A 27,130-nucleotide genomic window follows, 5' to 3' on the forward strand; every position below is an offset into this window, starting at 1 on the left:
CCATTCCAACTCATAGTGACCCTACAGGACAGAAGAGGACTGCCCCACAGAATTTCCAAGGAGCACCTGGTGGATTCGAACTGCAGACCTTTTGGTTAACAGCCGTAGCACTTAACCAGTACGCCACCAGGGTTTCCCGGTAAGGTAGAGAGTCAGTGAAAAAGAGGAAGACCCTGGAGGTGATGGATTGACACAGTGGCTGCAACAATGGACTTAAACATAACAATGATTGTGAGGATGGTGCCGGACTAGGTAGTGTTTCCTTCTGTTGTACATAGGGTTGCTGTGAGTTGGAATTGACTTAACGGTATCTAATTGGGTTTAACAACAATAGTACTCAAAAAATATCTTCAGCTCTATTTTATCTTGTATTCAAAAGCAAATTCAGATCTAATTGAAACAGACTACCCTAGCATTAAAATTGGTTTTTACCTATTAAATGTTTTTTTATTAAATGTCACAATATTTCTATTTAGCCTTAATTAGTTTTCTGTTATTTAAAATCAATGAAAGAACATTTTTGGCCTCTATTTGCACCCTCAAATTAACATTTTCCACCAATTCACATTTCAACTTTCCAAATAGTGAAGATAAACCAAAAAACCAAACCCACTTTGTATACTTCTTGCCTTTTTTTCAATTTATTCTATTTTCTTTGTTTTTACTTCCAGCAAACAAAGTATTAAAAACTGAGGAAAGTTTTAAACATCTTTTCAAACATCTTTAAAGATTTCTACTTATTTTAAAAATTGTCTAAAGAAACAAATTTAACTTGCTATTTTATTTAAAAATAATGGACTATTTCACGACTATTTCCAATTTATTATTTTAAAAGCACGCAAGCAAACGAAGTATATTGGTGATGTTTGCACAACATGATTGATCTCACTGAATTGTATACGTGAAAGATGTTAAATTGGTATCACTGTGTTATTCATATTTTTAAAACAATGTTTAAAAAGGCTAAAAAGAATGTATTGCATTAATTACTCTGGGCAATGATTTTATTAAATTCCAGCCCTGTAATCAAGGAGCCCTGGTGGTGCAACGATTAAGCACTTGGCTGCTAACTGAGAGGTTGGTGGTTTGAACTACTTAGCGGCTCCCCAGGAGAAGGACCTGCTTACCTGTTTTCATAAAGATTACGCACCAAACACACTGCCATCGAGTTGATTCCGACTCATAGCGACCCTATAGGACAGATTAGAACTGCCCCCGATAGAGTTTCCAAGGAGCGCCTGGCGGATTCAAACTGCTGACCTCTTGGTTAGCAGCCATAGCACTTAACCACTACACCACCAGGGTTTCCTCATAAAGATTATAGCCTTGAAAGCCCTGTGGGGCAGTTCTACTCTGTCACATGGGGTTGCTATGCGTGGCACCTAACAAGAAGAAGCAAGGCTCACATAATTTACCAAACCACAGGTGTGTAACTTTAAAATACTACCTTGTAGTTTCATCATAAAAGAGAGATAATGCGGGGAGACAGAAGAAGGAATGGAAAGTATGATTCTGCCTATCCATGTTTCTAGGAATCTTGTTTTGCTGAGGCTGTTGGCTATCACTAACTACAGACTATATTGTTGAACAAAATGAACACCTATAAAATGCCTTCAAGAGTAGGCTGGAATTCAAACATAAGACAGGAAAACATGGTGGCATGCACCATCATTATCTGCTTGCTTTCCTAAAGCAGTCCTGATGCCTGACCAAAGAGATGGGAAACGCAACTAAAACTCAAAATGGTACTGTTGGTATTATATATTTTCAATGCTAATCACAGGTAAGGCAAAGTCTATTTGAATAATCACCATTTGTAAGATGGTGACTATATTTAATAATTATCTACTATGAAAATGAGACACAGAAATGATTAAATCATTCCTGAAAATAATCACTTGCCTGTGTACACAGGAAGCAACAAGAATAAAGGAACACAGGAAATAATGCTGACTTAACTTTTTTTTATAATTATTTTTGTGGCTAATTAAAAAATCCAATTTTCTGTACCAATCTATTTTTATTCTTAACTCTAAGGCCTAGGATGAGTCTCACAAGCAATCTGTTTCAGTAAAATTGTAAACATAATACTATAAAATTAATCTGCCAGGGGCAAGTCTGTAAATTTGTAATCAAATTTAGGACTCTAAAATTATTACAAACTTTAATGACCTATTTTTAACTGGAGGGAGGAGGGAGAGAGTATTATCGAGTGTACAGCTGGAATTTCATTTACTTAAAAGCAAAAAAGTGTTGCTCAAGTTTTATCAGACATAAGGCTTTTTCTAAGTCATACTGGCAAATAATTATCTTTTCATGTCTAAATACAATTCTAAACCAGCTCATCTGTTAAATCCATACAAGGAAGTGCTTTTGTATTACACTGCCTTTAGTGAAAATTTTTAAAAAGCACAGTTAAGAGTTCATTTCTGAAATGCAGCTGGCTCCAGAATTATTTGAACTATCTGACCTGAGTGTTGGGAAAATTAATTAGCATGTCATATTTTTGCCCTAAACATTCCCTTGAGTCTGTCCCAAAAATGTGGAAAAGCACCAACTACTTAGGCTTTACTAACAATGCTATAAAAAAAAAAAAATGGTATAAAACCTATGGTTCATACAGAAAACATTTAAAAAAAGAAGAAAAAAAAAAGAAAAAACTCACATATATAACATAATGAAAGAACCCAAATGAATAAAATCACTGTTACAAAGAGGATAAATTCTTTAAATTCTAAAGCACAGATAATGAAATTATATAAAACTACTTATGAAAAAAGTATATACATTTAAAGTTTGAGAAAATGTTTTATTTCTCAGGTCACTAACTTAACAGTTATTAATCAGTATCAGCAATGAATCAAAACCAGAAGATACGTTAAATATTAAGATCTAATTTTCTTGATATCACAGACTATAGAAGATATTCAGTATTAGTGTAGGATTAAAATAAATTAGTTTATACTACCAAAACCAAACCAAAATAAAACCGAAAGAAACAAAGGAACCAAACTACAATGTAAATAGATCATTATAAAAATCAAAGCCAGAACATCAATTTATAATTGTCTATGGCGTGAACTCTCCTTAGTATTAAATTCTTCGCTACACTGTCCGTGAAGCAGTAATAAGAGCTGGCAGTTTCAAGTGGTTCAATAGTTGCCATTATTTTAAATATTAGTTGGATCACAAAACAGTATGCGTATAAATTTTTGAATGAGAAACTAACTAGAGCTGTAAACTTTCACCTACAGCACAATTAAAAAAAAACAAAACCATGACATGGGGGGAGTGGGGGGGGATTAGTTCGGAGTCAATTTTGATGTGGTTTTAGTTTCCTAAATTGAAAATAATCCTAGAATTAAAAAGAAGCATCACTGAGTTTTAATAACTGAAAAATACTTTATTTTCTAACATACCACTAATTTAAAACACAAACATTTATTTTACTACTTTATGAGACACTAAGAAAAAAAACCCAAAAACCTGCCAGCTGAACTATGAAGACACCATCTATTACAAGGCAAATCTCAGAGATTTTTAAATGTGGGGAGAAATGAGCTTCTCAGAGTTGATGAAACACAGTAAATGTTTACTTCCTGAATATGGCATAAACCTGCTTCAATTCCTGGGCTGGTTTTCATAATGATCCTCCTTTACCCACCCTAATTTATCATCAAAAAGTCTACCAGAACTGAAAACCTTTAAATATAATCATCAAAACCAAATCTCAGGGGGAAAATGGGATTTTTAACAAAGTATATTTATCAGGGGGGTCCCTGGGTGGCTCAAATGTTTCAGTGCTTGGCTGCTAACTGAAAGGTTGGCAGTTCAAGTGCTTCAGAAAAAAAAAAAAAAAAAAAAGGCCTGGCAATTAACTTCCAAAAATCAGCCATTGAAAACCCTATAGAGTACAGTTCTATTCTGATACACATCGGGTCACCATGAGTCAGAATAGAGCTACGGCTGCTCAACAAAAGGTCAGCAGTTCGAATCTACGAGGTACTCCTTAGTAACCATACAGGGCAGTTCTACTCTGTCCTATACAGTTGCTATGAGTTGGAATGAACTGGACGGCAATGGGTTTGGTTTCCAGTATATTTATTAGGACTTCTAGGAAACATGGTACACATAATAAAAACCACCCAAAATTAACAGAGAGAGAGGATAATAAAGAACATGCTATCAAAGAGCACTGAAAAAGAAAGGGTTTCAAACTCATTCTACTTGCAGAAGTGTCATTCAGGTACTGAATAATCTGGACCAAACATAAAGACTCACTGATATTCCTAAGAAAAGTTTATGCTTTGGGGAAAGAATTCAAACAATGTACAGACAAAGGAGGAGAGAAGTCAAATAGAACCCTCTATAGGGCTTTGGGGCATGTAATGAGTTCCAGACAGAACTTGATCGAAAATAAGTACAGCAAGAAAAACTTAACATGGTTCTCCCACAAAAATTCTAATCTCCCCTCCTCCCTAGGAAGTAAATAAATACATGATGCAGAAGACATGGATAATTCATTTCAAAAGAAAACTTAAGACAATAGTGTTTCAAACTCTCAAGGAAATTAAGGAAAAAAGAGGAATACTGGTGAGTAAGGTAACAAAATGAAGTAAAAAGAACCCCAGTGCAATTACATGAGGGGAGGGGAAACTGAGGAAAAATAATATCTGTACACAACTAATAACGCACTAGAAACAAGAAGTAAAAGAACACTGGAGACAGACAAGTCAGTGATGTGATGGGTGGTAAAAAAAAGAAAATCACACATAATGCAGAAAGAAGATTCATGAACATGATGGAGAGAAAGTAGGTAATGAATACAGATAATGGAGAACATGAATAATTGGTATTCCTGAAGTAATAAAATTTTTAAAAATTCAAGAATGATAAAAGAAACTTCATGAAATAAATAACTAAAATTGCAAAAAAAAAAAAAAACAAAAAAAACAGAAACAACTTTCTGTGTTTCAAGGAAAAAAATCAGTAGAATTTATCAAGACCAAGATACATTCTGTTGAAATTACTAATTGCAAAGACAAAGAGCCTCTAGCTTTTGCTATTATCAGGCAGAAGCAGCAAGTTACTAACAACGGGAAAAATAATACTGGGCTGGTGTTAACAGTTCTCTCCAACAATATTCAAGGGAGAAAATAAGGGTGGGAGGAGAAAAATGTGTGATACAATAATTCTATACCTAGTCAATTCTTATGCAAAGGCAACAGAAAGGCATTTAAAATATTCACTTGTACCATGAATATTTATTGAGTGCCCACTATGTGCCTATACTGTTCCAGGTGCTGAAATATAACAGTGAAGAGAGAGGATCCCAATTCTCATGGATCTTACATTCTAGGAGAAGGAGAAGACAATAAACAAATATATGTAAGTAAAAAGAAACATATCAGGCAGTCACATGACCTGTGTAGAGAAATAAGAATAATAGAATAATTTAAATTGGGTAGCCCAGAATGACCTCAGGACATGGCACTTCAGTTGAAAACTGAACGACAAGGAGCCTTATGAGCCAAGTTCAAGAAAAATAGTCCTTCAGGCAGATATGGAAGGGTTAGTTTAATCTGGACTGTTTAAATAGAAGAGTTGAGGCAGAGTAGGAAAGTGAGAAAGGTACAAAATGCACTCAGGGAAGCACGAAGAGCAGATCAGGTAGTGTTCTATTAGCAAGGCTGAAGTCTAGATATTATTCTAAGTGGATCTGGAAGCTTGGAAAGGTTTTAAGCAGGAGAATACTATGATCTGCTTTATGTTTTTAAAAGGTCACTCCAGTGGCTTTGTGGAAACTGGATAATGCAGAGACACCAGGATAAAGGTAGCAATAAAGAGAAGCAGATGGATTCAGGATGTCTTGGAGGTGGAGTTGAAGAATGCTGCTGACGGACTAACTCTAGAAGGCAAATAAAAGAGAGAGGGATAATGCCTGTATTTTTGATGAGGGAAACTGGTTAGCAAAATGAGGAAGACTGAGGAAAGGGCAGGTTTGGGAAGAAAAATCAATTTGTGGATTCAAATTATATTATTCCTAATACTTATAGGAAAATCTGTAATCCATCTATAATTCATCCTATCAACAGATGAAACAAAATAAGTTGGAGTAGCGAAGTACAGAATGAAAAGACCAATGGCGGGCACTGAATCTACTGAATTATAGAACTTTGTTTAAATAATTAGTAATTACAAGTATATTGTAAATATTATAACTCTTAAAAGACAAACACACACACACTCATACCCCAGTATAATCATAAGTTCTGGGGCTAAAAATACCAAAATGAATTAACAAACATCTGGAGATGGGGAGGAGAGGAAGCAAATAATGCAAATTTCAATATTTTTCACTGTAGGAAGTCAACAGATGATTCTTTCATTTCTTAAACTGATATATCAAAAAGCAAATTTAAGTATATTATCCAATACCTTACAAGTCATCCTCTGGTAAAATTATAGACTGTATGCCTTTCAACTTACCAAGAAGAACAAATTTTTTTTCTTCAAAAGCTCACGGAAACAAAAAATGAACCAACAGAAGTAAGACGAAACATCTGTCCATGCAACAATATAAACCTGCCTATTAAAAGGAGAAAGACTCAGATCAGGTTGTAAAATAAAACCCAAATATGCTTTTTTACAAGAAAAACACCTAAAAATCAATGACCCAGAAAGGATTAAAGTATAATAGGCCTAAAAAAAAAACTACAAATGTTGAGTTGATTCCTACACATAGCAATCCTACAGGATAGAACTGCCCCATTGAGCTTCCAAGGAGCAGTTCGTAGATTTGAAGTGCTGACCTTTCGTTTAGCAGCCAAGCATTCAACCACTGCGCAACCACGGCTCCTAACAATAGGAACAGGTATCCAAAAAAAAAAAAACCCCGAAACCTGTTGCCATCGGGTCGATTCCAACTCATAGTGACTCTTTTGTTACATGTACATAAACATAAACAAAAAGAAGAGTTGTCAGTATCATTATTTGACAAAGTTATATTCGTGGTAAAAAGGGTATTTAAGTGCACCAAGAGGATGAATGTTTAAGAATGAAGGATAGGAGTCACAATGGCAGTGGAAAGACTAAAGCCACTGGCCAATATGAGTGACCAATGCATTATACATCTATTTGCTTATTTCTTTATTATATCTCCCCCACTAGAATTCAAATTCCATGAGAACAAGAGTTTTTGCTTTTCTGTTCTCTTCTACATCCCTATCCTCTAGAACAGAGCCTGCATATATTAGGTACTCTAGAAATATTTGTTAATATAAATGAAGATACAATCATGAACTTTTACAAGTCAATTGGCACAACACTGAAATACATTAACCAAAACTGCTGCAAATGCAAGGAGAAATGGGCAGAACCACTACAGTAGTGATAATCGATATTTCTGCCAGCCTTTATAAGACTGAGCAAAATAAACAAAGATGTAAGTGATCTAAACAACACAGGATTAAGGTTCATTTAATAGACTTATATTGAATTCTGCACTCTGCAAATAGATTACCTGTTCTACTAAAGTACCCACAAAATATTTTAAAAAGATGACCATATATTAGTACACAAAGAATAAGTCAAAAAAAAGTTATGGTTCAGCTACATTCCCTGACCAAGCATTTAGAAACGAAAATGCTCTCTTGTAAACAACTCTTAAATCAAAGTGGAAATCAAAAGCAAAAATTCCAAAACAATAATGAGAAACCCAAGAACAAAATTTATGGGTATATTTTGAATCTTATACTGTAAGCAAATGCATTTCTAAGAAAATACAAACTATCTAAAATCGATTCGAAAAGAAACAGAAAACATACACAGAACAATAACTATGGAAGAATTTGAAAAATCTGTCATACAACTATATTTCTATAAATCTCAGGCCGAAATCTCAGAGGTGAAAATTCTTCAGTCCTTGAAATGATTCTTATATTATGTAAAACTTCCCATTTTTCATTTTGACAAAGTCTGAATAACACTGACAATCAAAAGGGAATTATTGGTCACTTTCACTTATGAGGAATCCCTAGGTGGCACAAACCGTTAAGTGTTCAGATGCTAATCAAAAGGTTGGTGGTTCGAGTCTACTGGAGGTGCCTCGGAAGAAAGCCCAGGAGATCTACTTTCAAAAAAATCAGCCACGGGGAGGGGGGGCCAAGATGGGGGAGTAGTCAGATGCTTCCGGTGATCCCTCTTACAACAAAGACCCGAAAAAACAAGTGAAACGATTATATTTATGACAAGCTAGGAGCCCTGAACATCAAAGGCAAAATCAGAAAACGGACTTACCACTGGGGGGGCGGGGGGAGACAGTTCAGAAGTGGAGAGGTGTGGTGGACCATAGCCGGAAACCCTCAGGCACCATTCCTGGGAGTGACTGCGGCAGGCTGGTAGTAGCATTTGGCCACAGTTTCCTCAGGGAGAGAGAGCCAGCCGCACAGCCTATTCACACCTCTGGAACCAGAGAAGAGCGGTGCTCTCAGCAAAAGCTAAGTACTTGTGTATATTTTACCGTGCCACCAGCCCAGCTGCTGATTTCCTTGGGCCTGAGATAGGCCCTCCTGAGTGTCCTAAGCCATACACCTGGCCTTGAAGAAGGAATAAATTCACAATCGGGGGAAAAGATAATCTGCCAGCTCTACTAACCTGGGGAGCTCAGGACTGAAGCAGCTCCTGTCCAGGCATAAACAGTCCATGGACGTTAAATACCTATCCCCACTGCATGGACCTGCGTGGGTCTATTTCAGGGGAATAGGCCCTTGTGGGCAGATTGCAACTGTTTCAGCTGTGCAGTGGAGAGGTGGGTATTTGATGTATGACACCACTTTGCCTATTAAACAGGGTCCTCATCTACCCACATCAGGGGCCTAAGGACTGGTGGCTCCGCTCAGGTCACTCAGCCACCCATGACAGGGGTCCAGGAATAACTGGTACCTGGCAGTCCTTACAACCAAAAGCACTGGGTACCCAAGGTCCATCTGTAGAACCCACCTACCTTTGCGCTCCAGGAAACAGAGAAGCACTTTCCTCACAGACCTTCGGGGGACAGTTGTCAGCCCCCTGCCTTGTTCAGGGCGTGACCTCCTGCTGCAACCAGATACCTGTACCTCTACCAATCACCCCTACCCCTCTAAGACTGTAGGACACAGCCTGTACCAAACACTTGATAACCATCTACCCGGACACCTGAGCTGAATCCATACAAGAAAAGTGAATGGACTCCTAGGCTCATACACCTGATGACAGCTCTAGCCATCTGGTGACAGGACAGTAGCACTTCAAAGGTGAAAATAATCAAGAAAGCTCACGCAAGCAACCTATTTGGGCATATCAAAACAAAACAAAGCAAGAAGCCAGGATACAGTAAGCAAACATAAAATAAACTAATACAATAACTTCTAGATGGCTCGGAGACAAGAGTCAATATCAAATCACATAAAGAAACAGACCAGGGTTGCTTCAACAAGCTCTCAAAACAAAGAATCAAGGGAACTTCTGGATGAAGGTGTCCTCCTGGAATTACCAGATGCAGAATACAAAAGATTAATATAAGAACTCCTCAAGACATCAGGAACAAGATTAGGCAGGAGATCAGGTAAGATGCAGAACAAGCCAAGGAACACACAGATAAAGCAGTTGAAGAAATTAAAAAGATTATTCAAAAGCATAATGAAAAATTTAATAAGCTGCAACAATACATAGAGAGACAGCAATCAGAAATTTATAAGATTAACAATAAAACTACAGAATTAGACAATTCAACAGAAAGTCAGAGGACCAGAATTGTAGAACTGGTAGGCAGAATTAGTGAGACTGAAGATAAAACACTTGGCACCAATATGTTTGGAGAAAAATCAGATAAAAGAATTTTAAAAAATGAAGAAACCCTAAGAATCATGTGGGACATTATCACGAGAAATAACCTACGAGTGATTGGGGTACCAGAACAGGGATGGATAACAGAAAATACAGAGAGAACTGTTGAAGATTTGTTGGCAGAAAACTTCCCTGATATTGTGAAAGAAGGGAAGATATCTATCCAAGACGCTCATGGAATACCACATAAGGTAGATCTTCAAAGAAAGTCACCAAGACATATTATAATCAAACATGCCAAAACCAAAGATAAAGAGAGAATTTTAAGAGCAGCTAGGGATAAACGGGAAACCCTGGTGGCGTAGTGGTTAAGTGCTATGGCTGCTAACCAATAGTGCAGCAGTTCAATCTACCAGGTGCTCCTTGGAAACCCTATGGGGCAGTTCTATTGTGTCCTATAGGGTCGCTATGAGTTGGAATCTACTCGATGGCAATGGGTTTAGTCTTTTTTTTTTTTGGCTAGGGATAAACGAAAAGTCACCTACAAAGGAGAGTCAATCAGAATAAGCTCGGGCTTATATATATGACTTATATACAGCACTGAAGGAAAAAAATTGCCAGTCAAGAATGATATATCCAGCAAAACTGTCTCCCAAATATGAAGGCAAAACCAGAATATTTCCAGAAAAACAGAAGTTTAGGGAATTCATAAAAACCAAACCAAAACTACAATAAATACTAACGGGATTTCTCTGGTTAGAAAATCAATATCAGATATGAACCCAAGACTACAACACAGGACAGAGCAACCAGATGTCAACCCAGATGCAGAAAGTAAAAAAAAACACAAGGTAAAAAATGATCAAAAACAGGGAAACAGCGATGTCATTATGTACAAGAAGATGACATTAAAACAATACAGAGCGGCTAAGAAATGTAGTCATAAATCTTTCATATGAAGAGGAAAACAAGGCGATATAAAGAAATAAAAGTTAGGTTTAAAATTAGAAACATAGGGGTAAATATTAAGGTAGCCACAAAGGAAACTGACTATCCTACTCATCAACATAAAATATAAGGAAAAAAGAGACTCAGCATAAAAAAAAAAATCAACAACAACAAATAAGAGGAAAAGACAATATATAAACTACTGAGCACAAAAAACTAAGTGGGAAGAAGAAACTGTCAACAACACACGAAAAGACATCAGAATGGCAGCACTGAACTCATACTTATCCATTATTATGCTGAATGTAAATGGAATAAATGCACTAATAGACAGAGAGTGGCAGAATGGGTTAAAAAACACAATCCATCTATATGCTACCTACGGGAGACACACCTTAGACTGAGAGACACAAACTAAACCTCAAAGGATGGAAAAAAATATATCAAGCAAACAACATCAAAAAAGAGCAGGAATGGCAATATTAACCTCTGACAAAATAGACTTTAAAAGATAAAATCCACCACAAACGATAAGGAAGGACACTCCATAATGATTAAAGAGACAATATACCAGGAGGATATAACCATATTAAATATTTATGCACTCAATGACAGGGCTGCAAGATACACAGAACAAACTCTAATAGCACTGAAAAGTGAGACAGCTCCACAATTACAGTAGGAGACATCACTTTCAACACATCACTTACAGTGAAGAACAGAACATCTAGAAACGAGCTCCATAAAGACAAGGAAGATCTAAATGGCACAATCAACCAACTTGAACTCACAGACATATATTGAACACTCCACCCAACAGCAGTCAAGTATACTTTCTTTTCTAGCACTCAAGGAACATTCTCTGGAATAGATCACATATTAGGTCATAAAGCAAGCCTTAGCAAAATCCAAAACACTGAAATATTACAAAGCATCTTCTCTGACCATAAGGCCATAAAAGTAGAAATCAATAACAGACAAAGCAGGGAAAAGAAATCAAACACTTGGAAACTGAACAATACCCTGCTCAAAAATGACTGGGTTACAGAAGACATTGAGGATGGAATAAAGAAATTCAGAGAATCCAATGAGAGTGAAAACACTTCCTACCAGAAACTTTGGAACACAGCGAAAGCAGTGCTCAGAGGTCAATTTATATCAATAAAAGCACATATACAAAAAGAAGTAATGGCCAAAATCAAAGAATTATCCCTACAACTTGAACAAATAGAAAGCAATAAAAGAAACCCTCAGGCACCAGAACAAAGCAAATAATAAAAATCAGAGCAGAATTAAATGAAATAGAGAGCTGAAAAACAGAGAGTTAACAAGACCAAAGGCTGGTTCTCTGAAAAAATTAACAAAATTGATAAACCATTGGCCAAACTGACAAAAGAAAAACATGAGAGAAAATAACCAAAATAAGAAATGAGATGGGCGATATTACAATAGACCCAACTGAAATTAAAAGAATCATATCAGATTACTATGAAAAATTGTACTCTAGCAAATTTGAAAATCTAGAAGAAATGGAAGAATTTCTAGAAACACACTACCTACCTAAACTAGCATAAACAGAGGGAGGCAGAACAACTGAATAAACCCATAACAAAAGGAGAGATTGAAAATGTAATCAAAAAACTCCCAACAAAAAAAGCCCTGGCCCAGAAGGATTCACTGCAGAGTTCTACCAAACTTTTAGAGAAAAAAGTTAAAACCACTACTGCTAAAGGTATCTTCAGAGCACAGAAAGGATGGAATGCTCCCAAACTCATTCTATGAAGCCAGCATATCCCTGATACCTAAACCAGGTAAAGACACCACAAAAAAAGAAAATTACAGACCTATAATCCTCATGAATTTAGATACAAAAATTCTCAACAAAATTCTAGCCAATAGAATTCAACAACATATCAAAAAAAATAATTCACCATGACCAAGTTGGATTCACACCAGGTATGCAGGGATGGTTCAACATCAGAAAAACAATTAATGTAATCTACCATACAAATAAAACAAGAGACAAAAACCACATGATCTTATCAATTGATGCAGAAAAAGCATTTGACAAAATTCAACACCCATTCATGATCAAAACTCTCAGCAAGATAGGAACAGAAGGAAAATTCCTCAACATAATAAAGGGCATTTACACAGAGCCAACAGCAAACATAATTCTAAATGGAGAGACTCTGAAAGCATTCCCCTTAAGATAGGGAACCAGACAAGGATGCCCTTTATCACCACTCATATTCAATGCTGTGCTAGAGGTCCTAGCCAGAGCAATTAGGCTAGATAAAGGGATAAAGGGCAACCAGATTGGCAGGGAAGAACTCAAAGTATCTCTATTTGCAGATGGCATGATCTTATATACAGAAAACCCTAAAGAATCCTCAAGAAAACTACTGAAACTAATAGAAGAGTTCAGCAGATTATCAGGATACAAGATAAACATAGAAAAATCAGTTTGATTCCTCTACACCAAAAAAAAAGAACATCGAAGAGGTAATTACCAAATCAATACCATTTATGGTACCCCCCAAGAAGATAAAATACTTAGGAATAAATCTTATCAGAGATGTAGAAACCTATACAAAGAAAACTATAAGACCTACTGCAGGAAACCAAAAGAGACCTACATAAGTGGAAAAACATACCTTGCTCATGGACGGGAAGACTTAACATCGTAAAAATGTCTATTCTACCAAATGCGATCTATAGATACAATGCAATTCTGATCCAAATTCCAATGACATTTTTTAATGAGACCTAGAAACAAAGCACCAACTTCATATGGAAGGGAAAGAGGCCCTGGATAAGTAAAGCATTAGTGAATAAGAACAAAGTGGGAGGTCTTACTCTACCCAATTTTAGAACCTATTATACTGCCACAGTAGTCAAAACAGCCTGGTACTGGTACAACAGCAGATACATAGGCCAAGGGAACAGAATTGAGAATCCAGACATAAATCCATCCCCATATGAGCAGCTGATATTTGACAAAGGCCCAAAGTCAGTTAAATGGGGAAAAGACAGTCTGTTTAACAAATGGTGCTGGCATAACTGCATATCCATCTGCAAAAAAATGAAACAAGACCCATACCTCATACCACGCACAAAAACTAATTCAAAATGCATCAAATACCTAAATATAAAACCTAAAATGATAAAGATCATGGAAGAAAAAATAATGAGACCGCTAGGAGCCCTAATACATGGCATAAACAGTTTACAGATCATTACTAACAATGCACAAACACTAGAAGAGAAGCTAGATAACTGGGAGCTCCTAAAAATCAAACACTTATGCTCATCCAAAGACTTCACCAAGAGTAAAAAAATTACCTACAGACTGGGAAAACGCGTTTAGCTATGACATTTCCGATCAGCTTACTGCAAAAACTACAAAAAGACAAATAACCCAATTAAAAATGGGCAAAGGATATGAACAGGCACTTCACTAAAGAAGACATTCAGGCAGCTAACAAACACATGAGGAAATGTTCACGATCATTAGCCATTACAGAAATGCAAATCAAAAGTACAATAAGATCCCATCTCACTCCTACAAGGCTGGCATTAATCCAAAAGACACAAAATAGTAAATGTTGGAGAGGTCGTGGAGAGACTGGAACACTTATACACTGCTGGTTGGAACATAAAATGGTACAACCACTTTGGAAATCCATTTGGCACTTCCTTAAAAAATTAGAACTCACATATGATCTAGCAATCCCACTCCTTGGAATATCCTAGAGAAATAAGAGCCTTTACATGAACAGATATATGCACACCCATGTTCACTGTAGCACTGTTTACAACAGCAAAAAGATGGAAGCAACCAAGGTGTCCATCAATGGATTAACGGATAAATTAATTATGGTATATTCATGCAATGGAATGCTATGCATCGATAAAGAACAATGATGAATTCGTGAAACATTTCATAACATTATGGAATGTCTGGAAAACATTATGCTGAGTGAAATAAGTCAGTTGCAAAAGGACAAATATTGTGTGAGACTACTATTATAAGAACTTGAGAAATAGTTTAAACAGAGAAGAAAATATTCTTTGATGGTTACAAGACTGGAGAGGGAGGGAGGGAGAGGGGTATTCACTAATTAGATAGTAGACAAGAACTATTTTAGGTGAAGGGAAAGACAACACACAATACAGGAGAGGTCAGCACAACTGGACTAAACCAAAAGGAACGAAGTTTCCTGAATAAACTGAACACACAAGTATCATGCTTAATTACGAAACATTACCCCAAAATTTTGAAGGCCAGGGCCAAAATATCATTATATGATAGGATTATACAGTTGTAAAAAAAATTAAAAAGACCTGAAAAACTATCAGAAACAATATGAATTCTGTAAGACTGCCAGTGAAAAAAATAAAATAAAACCAACAGTTTAAATAAATGTCAATGATAACCAATTAGAAAATGTAAGAAAGGAAGAAAGATCCCATTCACAATAGCAAGAAATACCATCTAAATATGGAAGATTTGCATGGAAAAACTATAAAACTTTCCTAAAGACCTGAATAAGAAAAAGTCCTTACTACTGTCAAAAGTCGAAATCTTTTAAAATTAATGTTACAAGGTTTTTTTTTTTTTCTTTGATGAACATGATTTTCAAGTTCTCCTGGAAAAAAAAAAAAAAAAAACAGAAAAAAGATGGGAAATATCCGAAAAATAAAAGCAATGAGAATTATAAAATGAAAAGGTTTCGTAATAAAAAACAAGACCGTACTGCACTGGAAAGAAAATCATTAGGACGGAACACAAAACCCATGCCTAAATGGAAATTTAGCTTATGATAACCAGTGAGTAAAAGACAGATTCTGTACTGAACAGTTTGGAGAAATTGTCTGGCCATTCGAAAACAGACTTATAGCTCACTTTCATCCCTTAGAAAAAAACAGTTCCTGATGGAGCAAACGTTTAAATGTGGAAAGATAGAAAAGTGAGAAAAAATTATAGTCAAATATTCTTATAAATGTCTAATAGAAAATGCCTATGAATGGAGGAAAGGAAAATAGGAAAAGGAGGACTGCCAAATTTACTGAAGAGAAAAAAATATTTCCGGATGAGTATCATAAACAGACAAACTGGAGAAACTTTTAAAACATGATACAGAGTCACTATTCTCAAAGTGCAAAAAATCTAAAAACCAATAATAAAAGACAATCTGATAGAATTGGGGCAAAGTATGTAGTTGTTAGTTGCCATTAAGTCAGTTCCGAGTAAAGGCCACCCCATGTATGCAGACTAGAACTGCTCCATAGGGTTTTCAAGGCTGTGACCTTTTGCAAAGAGATAACCAGGCCTGTCTTCTGAGGCACCTCAGGGTGAGTTCAAACAGCCAACCTTTCAGCTAGTAGTGGAACGCTTTAACCATCTGCACCGCCCAGGGACTCTTGGGGAAAAGTATAAGAGCAGGGAATTAACAGAATATAAAAATGGCCAAATACTGAAATTGTATCGTTTTACTGAACTTTTATATGTTATTCTTTAAAGAAGAGTTTAAATATACGGTCTTTATATAAGGAAGACTTCTAAAACAAACTAGTAACTTGCACAGCAGTGACAAATTTCAGTCTTTAAAGGTTCTTAATTTATGGTCCCAGCAATTAATCCTTGTACATGAATAACATCATATACATAATATTTTTTAATAAATTGCAACCCTATGTTAATTCTAATATGTAGTTTATCGAGGAATCAGAATTGTAGGATTTAAAAAATATATTCATTAATTCATTATATAACTTTAATTAAAAATAACCCATACTCTCAAATACATCAAACTGTGCTGTAAGAAGCCCAGTGCAGTCATTAAAGGCAGAGAAAAAATAAACATCTTTGTTTCCTCCAAGAACCCAGCCATTATCCTGACCACAACCATCACTTGAACACAGCCTGAATATTCGCTACAGTGATTCCCGTCCAAGAGAGGCAAATGTTTGTTTGCATAGTTCTGTTCTATTCCCTTCTATTTGTGTTAGTGTCATTTTGGAGATCATTCTATACTAATGTTGGGCGTAGTTTAATAAGAGTGCTCTAAAAAAAATTACAGCAATTTCTATTTGATAGAAAAGAAGGATACCATGTTCTATCTGAAAATATATATAATTTTTAAAGTGCTCCAGCATATGCTACATCAGTAATGTCATCAACTCTCTAACACATATATAAAAATCCAAATATTGTGTCTGAAATGTAAAACCATTTTAACTGCTAAATTAAGAAACTGATACATAATTATGGTTATAATCACTCTATATGTCTAAGTTTACCAGCTGCCACTGAGTTGATTCTAACTTGTGCCAACTCCATGTATGTCAGAGTAGAACTGCGTTCCATAGGGTTTTCAATGGCTGATTTTTTAGTCGATCACCAGGCCTTTCTTCTGAGGCAGCTCTAGATGGACTTGAACTTCCAACCTTTCAGTAAGCTGCCGATTATATTAACCACATTAATCATCTGCACCACCCAGGGACTCCATGACTAAGCTTATGAACCAACAAATTGAACAAACCACACAATATTCACCCAAGAGGTTAAAAATTACTACTGCTCTCATTAGAAACTTTTAGTAAGGATATAAAAATTGCAACACTGTTTCAGGTTTTATACAGTTTTGTTCTCAAAAGAAATTAGTGTGTTCTAAAACAAATAGCCTTCTGACACAGAACTGTTAATAAAATAAACCATTAGGTTCAGACCAGGATTGTCAAATCTAAATCAATTAGCCAGGGTATAAATAGCTGACATAAAATATCATTATCCCAAATATATTTATTTTGAATTCATAAATTCTTACCTATCCAAACAAATCTGCCCTTCTCCCACCCTCTCAAAAATTACTGAACACTTTCCTAATCAAATGCTCATAAAGGCTAAAAGTAAAGTTCAAATATTTTATTAAAATTTAAAAAGAAAATTAAGTTAGTGTCTTTAGTTATCTAGTGCTGCGATAACAGAAATACCACAAGTGGATGGTTTTAACAAAAAGAAATTTACTCTCTCACAGTTTAGGAGGCTAGAAGTCTGAATTCAGGGTGCCAGCTCTGCGGGAAGGCTTTCTCCTTCTGTTGGCTCTGGGGGAAGGACCTTGTCTCCTTTCAAGCAAAGTGAACAACCAGATGAATTGCTCAAAGTGATCAGCTAGCAACCTGATGATAGGTTGATTACACTGAACTGCTTCTATCATAGAAAAGGCAGCATTTTGTTCTTACTGGAATAGACACTCTGGATACGGATTTGCCTTCCCTGCATGCAATGCTTCTGCCAGAACTACTATCTAAACTTATAGAATACCTTATCCACTGTCATGGTATCCCACACAGCAACACCTTATGTCAAGGGACTCACTTCACAGGAAATGAAGTATGGTAATGGGCCCATGTTCATGGAATTCACTGGTCTTACCATGTTCCCCATTATCCTGAAGCAGCTGGCTTGATGAACGATGGAATGTCCTTCTAAAGACACAATTACAGCACCAGCTAGGTGGCAATACCTTGCAGCGCTGGGGCAATGTTCTCCAGGAGGCTGAATGTGCTCTAAACCGGAATCCAATATATGGTTCTGGTTCTCTCATAGTCAGGATTCATGGGTTCAGGAATCAAGAGGTGGAAATGGGAGTGGCATCACTTATTATTACCCTTAGTGACCCATTCGTAAAATTTTTGCTTCCTGTTCTTGCAACCCTATGTTCTGCAGGTCTAGAGGTCTTAGTTCCAAAGGGAGGAATATTTCCACACAACACAGATTCAACCGAACTGGAAGTTAAGAATGTCACTTGGCCACTTGGGGCTCCTCATGCCCCTGGATCAATAGGCAAAGAAGGGAATTTACCATATTGGCTGATGTGATTGGTTCTAAATACCAAAGGGAAATCAGATTGATATTACATAATGAGGTAAAGAGTACGTCTGGAATACAGGAGGTCCCTTAGGGTATCTCTTAGTACTACCATACCTTGTGATTAAAGTCAATGGAAAACTATCACGATCCAATGCCAACATGATTACTAATGACCCAGGCCCTTCACGAATGAAGGTTTGGGTCAATCTACCAGGCAAAGAAGCACAACCAGCAGAGGTGCTTATTGAGGGCAAAGGAAATATGGAAAGGGTGGTGTACAAAGGAGTTCTAAATACCACTTACGGCCACATGAGTAGTTGTAAAGGACTGTAATTATTATTAGTATTCCTTCCTTGTGTGTGTGCATCAAGTATTTTTGTTTTCTTCACTTATAAAACAAGATATAAACAGGGCTAGTGTGTTTTTGGCTGTATATGTGTTAGTTGTACCATATCAGGCTCAAGTATGACTTTGTAACTGTCTTTATTTAAAGACTGCGTATAGTTTAAGGAAATGTGTACAGGTGCCAAGTTGAAAAGGGGTGGACTGTGATCATCAGGGTTGTGTGTCAACCTGGTTGGGCCATGATTCTCAGTGGTTTGACAGTAATGTAATGATGTAGTTTGTAGTTATGTAATAATGTAATTTGACAGTTATACAATGATGTTGTTTCCCTCCATTTTGTGATATATGTGATCACCTCCATGATGTAATCTGATGTGACTAGCCAATGAGTTGTAAGAGGAATATTATCAATTGAATTGTGTACCCCCAAAATGTGTGTCAATTTGACTAGGCCATGATTCCCAGTATTGTGTGATTGTCTACCATTTTGTCATCTGATGTGATTTTCCTATGTGTTGTAAATCCTGCCTTTATGATGTTATGAGGCAGGATTAGAGCCAGTAATGTTAATGAAGCAGAGCTCAATCTACAAGACTGGCTGTGTCTTGGGTCAATCTCTTTTGGGATACAAAAGAGAGAAGTGAGCAGAGAGACATGGGGACCTCCTATCACCAAGAAAGCAGAGCCAGGAGTAGAGCATGTCCTTTGGACCCAGGGTCCATGCACTGAGATGCTCCTAAACCAGAGAAGATGGATGGTAAGGACCTTCCTTCAGAACTGACAAAGAGAGAAAGCCTTTTCCTGGAGCTGGTACCCTGAATTTGGACTTCTAGTCTCCCAAACTGTGAGAGAATAAACTTCTGTTAGAGCCATGCGCTTAGGTATTTCTGTTATAGCAGCACTAGATAACTAAGACACAGACATTACAATTTTTATTTAGCACAAAACTATCACATCAAACTAGCCTTTAACTAACAACATCCAATGGAACTTAATAGAGCCATATTGGAGATATTCTACTGCACTGACAGCACACACAAAGAAGACTTCTTTTCAGGAGGAGGGAAACAAATAAGGAGGAAATCTGGAAAATACTTTTAATTTCTGTATTTATGAACTGCACAAGAAATAGATCAAAAATCATCTTGAGAGTTTTAATACATACCAGGCTCCAATTTGATAATTTTTACCGCAGCCAACTCTCCTGTATGTACATTTCTGGCCTAAAATGAAATGAAATTTTAAAAAAGTTAATTATATAAAAATTATACGGTATTATGTTAATTAGTTGCTTAACAACCATGCTTTTAACAAAGTTATAAAACAAAATCTTTATTTCTAATAATAAAACTGTATTCATATTTTCATTAAAGAAGAATCAAGAAAAGACATGAAAAAAAAACTACCATTAGTCTCCGAATTGGAAACAACTAGTATTTAAAATTTCGATGTACTTCCTTCAAGTCTTTTCTTTATATTTGGGTTTTTCTTTTTTTTTTAATTAAAAAAAAAAAAAAGCTCATGTTTATTTATATTACAAACATAATCACAGATCACTAAAGGAAATAAAAAAAAATCTATCTTGTTACTCAGAAAAAAACCAAATTTTATATACATTTTGTCACATGCAGTTGTGTGCTTTATATCTAGCCACAGCCTTGATTATTTTCCATCAGATAAACTCCTAGAAGAGAAACTATTTAACATTGAACAAAAGGAGCCCTGGGAGTACAGTGGTTAAGCACTCAGCTGCTAGCCGAACAGTCAGCTGTTTGAACCTACCAGCCGCTCTGCGGGACAAAGATATGACACTTTGCTTCCGTAAAGATTACAGCCTTGGAAACTCTATGGGGCGGTTCTATTCAACCTTTGATGTTAACTCCATGTCTGCCAAGGTCTACTGTTGGTACAAATTTGTATTCTACTTTTTAAATTATGTATTTTCCCCATATTATACATTATTTTAAATGGCTATATAACAGTCCATATAATCATCCCCCTTACTGCTAGACATTAAAGATGTTATAGTCTTTTTCAAATGAAATTATCACATATGAAATTACTCGGTCAGAGGGTATGAAATACAAATGCTTAAGGCTGTCAATATTTACTGCCAAAATAGTTTAGAAGTATTGTACCATTATATTCTCACAGTTAATGTAAGTGTTAATTTTCACCGCACCCAACAGTACATCATATGTGGAAATGGAATTTAATAATTTATGGCTTTCATTTACTAAATTGATTCAAAAGTCAACCTTCATACGGTACATAGAAATAAGGAGCATATGATAAATTAGGAAAGTATTTATGCTCGCACTAATTTGCCGGTCAAGTTACATAACCAGCAAGGAAAGAGGAAGAGAAAAGGGGAAAATAAGAGAAGAATGACAAAGAATGTAGGGAAGAGAGCCATGGAAGGGATACGTTTAGAAAGGACATAAGGTGAGGAAAACAGAATACAATGGGGTAGCCAGATACAAAGGGAAAGACACAAACGGAAAGGAAGGAGAAAAAGATTTTCTACTGAGGTCTCAAATATTTTGTGACGAAAAGTTACATTTTCCTCATTTATTGCGGCGAATAAGGTAAGAAGGCCATCTCAGGAAAACAGCAAAGGCATTTTAACCACTGCTCCATGACTATTCTTCTAACCATGAACACATACATTTAGAGACATGGGAACAGAGGTTCAGCCAGAAGCCTTACACCATTCCCATCCTCTCTTTTTCTTGCCTTTGCTCTCTTTGAGACAAAAGAATTGTTAGCTCCAGGTCTTGTCCCGAGTTTCTAAAATTCTTCGGGATTTTAATCTCCCTCAGGTTACAGAAAGATATCTGCATACGGATTTAGGCTGTTCACTTCTCAACATTTCGAATACCAGCGAAGACTTAGGTAGACAGAACTTGGCCAGAAGTTATAGAATAAGCAATGATAATGGATCTTCTTGTGGACCTTGTTCAGTGGGTTATGTGTGTTAGAAAATAAACTCTGTAATAATGATGGCAATTATACGTATTTAATTTTTATTGTGCTTTACGTGACAGTTTACAAATCAAGTCAATCTCTCATACAAAAATTTATATACACCTTGCTATATACCCCTTGGAAACCCTGCTGGCGTAGTGGTTAAGTGCTACCGCTGCTAACCAAAGGGTAGGCAGTTTGAATCCGCCAGGCGCTCCTTGGAAACTCTATGGGGCAGTTCTACTCTGTCCTACAAGATTGCTATGAGTCGGAATCGACTCGACGGCACTGGGTTTGGTTTTTGGTTTTGGATATACCCCTAGTTGCTCTTCCTCTAATGAGACAGCACACTCCTTCCTGCCACTCTCTCTTTTCGTGTCCATTCAGCCAGCTTCTGACTCCCCTGCCCTCTCATCATCCCTCCAGACAGGAGCTGCCCACATAGTGTCATATATCTACTTGATCCAAGAAGCTCACTCTTTATTAGAATCATTTTCTATCCCATAGTCCAGTCCAATCCCTGTCTGAAGAGTTGGCTTTGGGAATGGTTCCCATCTTAGGCTAACAGAAGGTCTGGGAACCATGACCTCTGGGGTCCTTCTAGTCTCACACTATTAAATCTGCTCTTTTTATGAGAATTTGGTGTCTGCATCCCAGTGCTCTCCTGCTCCCTCAGGTGTTCTCTGTTGTGTTCCCTGTCTGGGCAGTCATAGGTTGCAGCCAGGCATCACCTAGTTCTTCTGGTCTCAGGCTAATGTAGTCTCTACTTCATAAAGATATGGCCCTTTCTGTCTCTTGGGCTCATAATTACCTTGTGTCTTTGGTGTTCTTCACTCTTTTGCTACAGGTGGGTTGAGACCATTTGACGCATCATAGATGTCTAAATGCCAGTGTTGAAGACCCCAGACGCCACTGTCCAAAGTGGGAAGCAGGATGTTTTCTTAATAGATTTTATTATGCCAATTGACTTAGATGTTCCCTGAAACCATGGTCCCCAATCCCTGACCCTGCAATGCTGGGCTTCAAAGTGTTCAGTTTATTCAGGAAACTTATTTGCTTTTGGTTTAGTCCAGTTGTGCTGACCTTTCCTTTATTGTGTGCTGTCTTTCTCTTCACCTAAAATAGTTCTTATCTACTAATTAGTGAAAACCCCTCTCTCTCCCTCCCCACTCTCATAACCATCAAGGAATATTTTCTTCTATGTTTAAACTGTTTATCAAGTCCTTATAATAGTGGTCTCATAAAATATTTGTCCTTTTGCAACTGACTAATTTCACTCAGCATAATGCCTTCTAGATTCCTCCATGTTATGAAATGTTTCACAGATTCATCATTGTTCTTTATCGATGTGTAGTATTCCATTCTATGAATACACCGTAATTTATTTATCCATTTATCCGTTCATGAGTACCTTGGTTGCGTCCATATTTTTCCTATTGTAAACAGTGCTGCAATGAACATGGGTGTGCATGTATCTGTTTATGTAAAGGCTCTTATTTCTTTAGGATATAGTCCAAGGAGTGGAACTGCTGGATCATATGGACAGTTCTACTCTGTTCTATGGGGTCGCTACGAGTTGGAATTCATTCGACGGCAGTGGGTTTGGGTTTTTTTGGTTTATGGTAGTTCTCTTTCCAGTCTTTTAAAAAAAAACCACCAAATCGATTTCCAAAGTGGTTGTAACATTTTACATTTCCACCTGCAGTATATAAGTGTTTCGGTCTCTCCACAACCTCTCCTACATTTATTATTTTGTGTTTTTTGGATTAATGCCAGCCTTGTTGGAGTGAAATGAAATCTCATTGTAGTTTTGATTTGCATTTCTCTAATGGCTAACGATCGTGAGCATTTCCTCATGTTTCTGTTAGCTACCTGAATGTCTTCTTTAGTGAAGTGCCTGTTTATATCTTTTGCCCATTTTTTAATTGGGTTGTCTTTTTGTAATTGAGTTTTTGCAGTATCATGTAGATTTTAGAGATCAGATGCTGATCAGAAATACTATAGCTAAAAGCTTTTTCCCAATCTGTAGGTAATCTTTTTACTCTTTTGGTGAAGTCTTTGGAAGAGCATAGACATTTGATTTTTAGGAGCTCCCAGTTATCTGGTTTCTCTTCTGCACTGTTAGTAATGTTTTGTATTCTGTTTATGCCATGTATTAGGGCTCCTAGCGTCGTCCCTATTTTTTCTTCCGTGATCTCTATTGTTCTAGATTTTATATTTGGGTCTTTGATCCATTTTGAGTTAGTTTTTGTGCATGGTGTGAGGTATGGGTCTTGTTTCATTTTTTTGCAGATGGGTATCCAGTTATGCCACCACCATTTTTTAAACAGACTATCTTTTCCCCATTTAATAAGACTTTGGGCCTTTGTCAAATATCAGCTGCTCATATGGGGATGGATTTATGTCTGGATTCTCAATTCTGTTCCCTTGGCTTATGTATCTGTTGTTGTACCAGTACCAGGCTGTTCTGACTACTGTGGCAGTATAATAGGTTCTAAAATCAGGTAGAATGAGGCCTCCCATTTTATTCTTCTTTTTCAGTAATGCTTCACTTATCTGGGGCCTCTTTCCCTTTCATATGACATTGGCGATTTGTTTCTCCAGCTCATTAAAAAATGTCTTTGGAATCTGGATCGAAATTGCATCATATCTATAGATCGCTTTTGGCAGGATAGACATTTTTACAATGTTAAGTCTTCCCATCCATGAGCAAAGTATGTTTTTCCACTTATGTGGGTCTCTTTTGCTTTCTTGCAGTAGTGTCTTGCAGTTTTCTTTGTATAGGTCTTTTACGTCTCTGGTAAGATTTCTTCCTAAGTATTTTACCCTTTTGGAGGCTACTGTAAACGGTACCGATATGGTGACTTCCTCTTCAACGTTCTTTTTGTTGGTGGAGAGGAATCCAACCGTTTTTTCTATGTTTATCCTGTGTCCTGATACTCTGCTGAATTCTTCTATTAGTTTCAGTAGTTTTCTTGAGGATTCTTTAGGGTTTTCTGTGTATAAAATCATGTCATATGCAAATAGAGATACCTTGACTTCTTCCTCCCTTTATTTCTTTATCTAGCCTAATCACTCTGGCTAGGACCTCCAGCACAATGTTGAATAAAAGTGGTCATAAAGGGCATCCTTGTCTGGTTCCTGATCTCAAGGGGAATGCTTTCAGACTCTTTCCATTTAGGACGATGTTTGCTGTTGACTCTGTATAAACGCCCTTTATTATGTTGAGGAATTTTCCTTCTATTCCTATTTTGCTGAGAGTTTTTTTAAATCATTGAATGGATGTTGAACTTTGTCAAATGCCTTTTCTGCACCAATTGATAAGAACATGTGGTTCTTGTCTTTTGTTTTATTTATATGATGGACTACATTAATCGTTTTTCTGATGATGAGCCATCTTTGCATACCTGGTATGAAGCCCACTTGGTCATGTTGAATTATTTTTTTGATACGTTGTTCAATTCTATCGGCTAGAATTTTGTTGAGGATGTTTGCATCTAAGTTCATGAGGGATACAGGTGTGCGATTTTCTTTTTTTATGGTATCTTTACCTGGTTTTGGTATCAGGGATAAGCTGGCTTCACAGAATGAGTTTGGCAGTACGTCCTTTTTTATGCTCTGAAATACCTTTAGTAATAGTGGTGTTAACTCTTCTCTGAAAGTTTGGTAGTACTCTGCAGTGAAGCCATCAGGCCAGGCCTTTTTTTGTTGGGAGTTTTTTGATTACCTTTTCAATTTCTTCTTTTGTTATGCGTCTGTTTAGTTGTTCTACCTCCATTTGTGTTAGTTGAAGTAGGTTGTGAGTTTCTTGGAATTCATCCATTTTTTTCTAGGTTTTCAAATTTGTTATGAGTACAATTTTTCATAGTAATCTGTAATCTGATATGATTCTTTTAATTTCAGTTGGGTCTGTTGTAATGTCGTCCATCTCATTTCTTATTTGGGGTATTTGTTTCCTCTCCTGTTTTACTTTTGTCAGTTTGGCCAATGGTTTATCAATTTAGTTAATTTTTTCAAAGACCTAGCTTTTGGCCTTGTTAACTCTTTCATTTGTTTTTTCTGTTTTCTATTACATTTAATTCTGCTCTAATTTTTATTATTTGCTTTCTTCTGGTGCCTGAGGATTTCTTTTGTTGCTCTCTTTCTACTTGTTCAAGTCGTAGGCATAACTCTTTGATTTTGGCCTTTTATTCTTTTTGATTATGTGCATTTACTGATATAAATTGACCTCTGAGCACTGCTTTAGCTGTGCCCCAAAGGTTCTGATAGGAAGTATTTTCATTCTCACTGGATTCAATAAATTTCTTTATTCCATTCTTAATGTCTTCTATAACCCAGTCTTTTATGAGCAGGTTATTGTTCAGTTTCCAAGTGCTTGATTTATTTTCCCTGCTTTTTCTGTTACTGATTTCTACTTTTATGGCCTTATGGTCAGAGAAGATGCTTTGTAATATTTTGATGTTTTGGATTCTGCTAAGGCTTGCTTTATGACCTAATATGTGGTCTATTCTAGAGAATGTTCCATGTGCACTAGAAAAGAAAGTATATTTGGTTGCTGTTGGGTGGAGTGTTCTGTATATGTCTAGGAGGTCAAGTTCGTTGATTGTGGCATTTAGATCTTCTGTGTCTTCATTGAGCTTCTTTCTGGATGTCCTGTCCTTCACCAAAAGTGGTATGTTGAAGTGTCCTAGTATTACTGTGGAGCTGTCTATCTCACTTTTCATTGCTGTTAGAGTTTGTTTCATGTATCTTGCAGCCCTGTCATTGGGTGCATAGATATTTAATATGGTTATGTCTTTTTGTTGTTTTGTCCCTTTAATCTTTATATAGTATCCTTACTTATCCTTTGTGGTAGATTTAACTTTAAAGTCTATTTTGTCAGAAATTAATATTGCCACTCCTGCTTTTTTGATTGTTGTTTGATATATTTTTTCCATCCTTTGAGTTTTATTTTGTGTCTTTAAGTCTGATGTGTGTCTCTTGCAGGCAGCATATAGACGGATCATGTTTTTTTTTTGTATCCATTCTGCCACTCTCTATAGGTGCATTTAGTCCATTGACATTCAGTGTAAGTATGGATAGGTATGAGTTTAGTGCTGTCATTTTGTTGTCTTTTTTGTGTGTTGTTGTTAGTTTCTTTTTCCCACTTAATTTTTTGTGCTGAGT

General features: G+C 36.5%; 1 protein-coding gene across 6 annotated transcripts in view; it reads right to left on the minus strand.

Moving 5' to 3' along the window:
- The window catches only part of MAP4K5 (mitogen-activated protein kinase kinase kinase kinase 5), a 146,721-nt gene that overhangs the window by 87,838 nt on the left and 31,753 nt on the right, over positions 1–27,130 (minus strand). For 2 of the 6 annotated variants that reach the window (XM_049899016.1, XM_049899015.1), the window contains exon 2: positions 20,163–20,220. In XM_049899016.1, the coding sequence (XP_049754973.1) occupies positions 20,163–20,220 (58 nt within the window). The other 4 variants (XM_049899020.1, XM_049899018.1, XM_049899019.1 and 1 more) reach the window with 4 other exon arrangements.

Source organism: Elephas maximus, chromosome 10, assembly GCF_024166365.1.
Source record: "Elephas maximus indicus isolate mEleMax1 chromosome 10, mEleMax1 primary haplotype, whole genome shotgun sequence".
Classification (NCBI taxonomy): Eukaryota; Metazoa; Chordata; class Mammalia; order Proboscidea; family Elephantidae; genus Elephas; species Elephas maximus.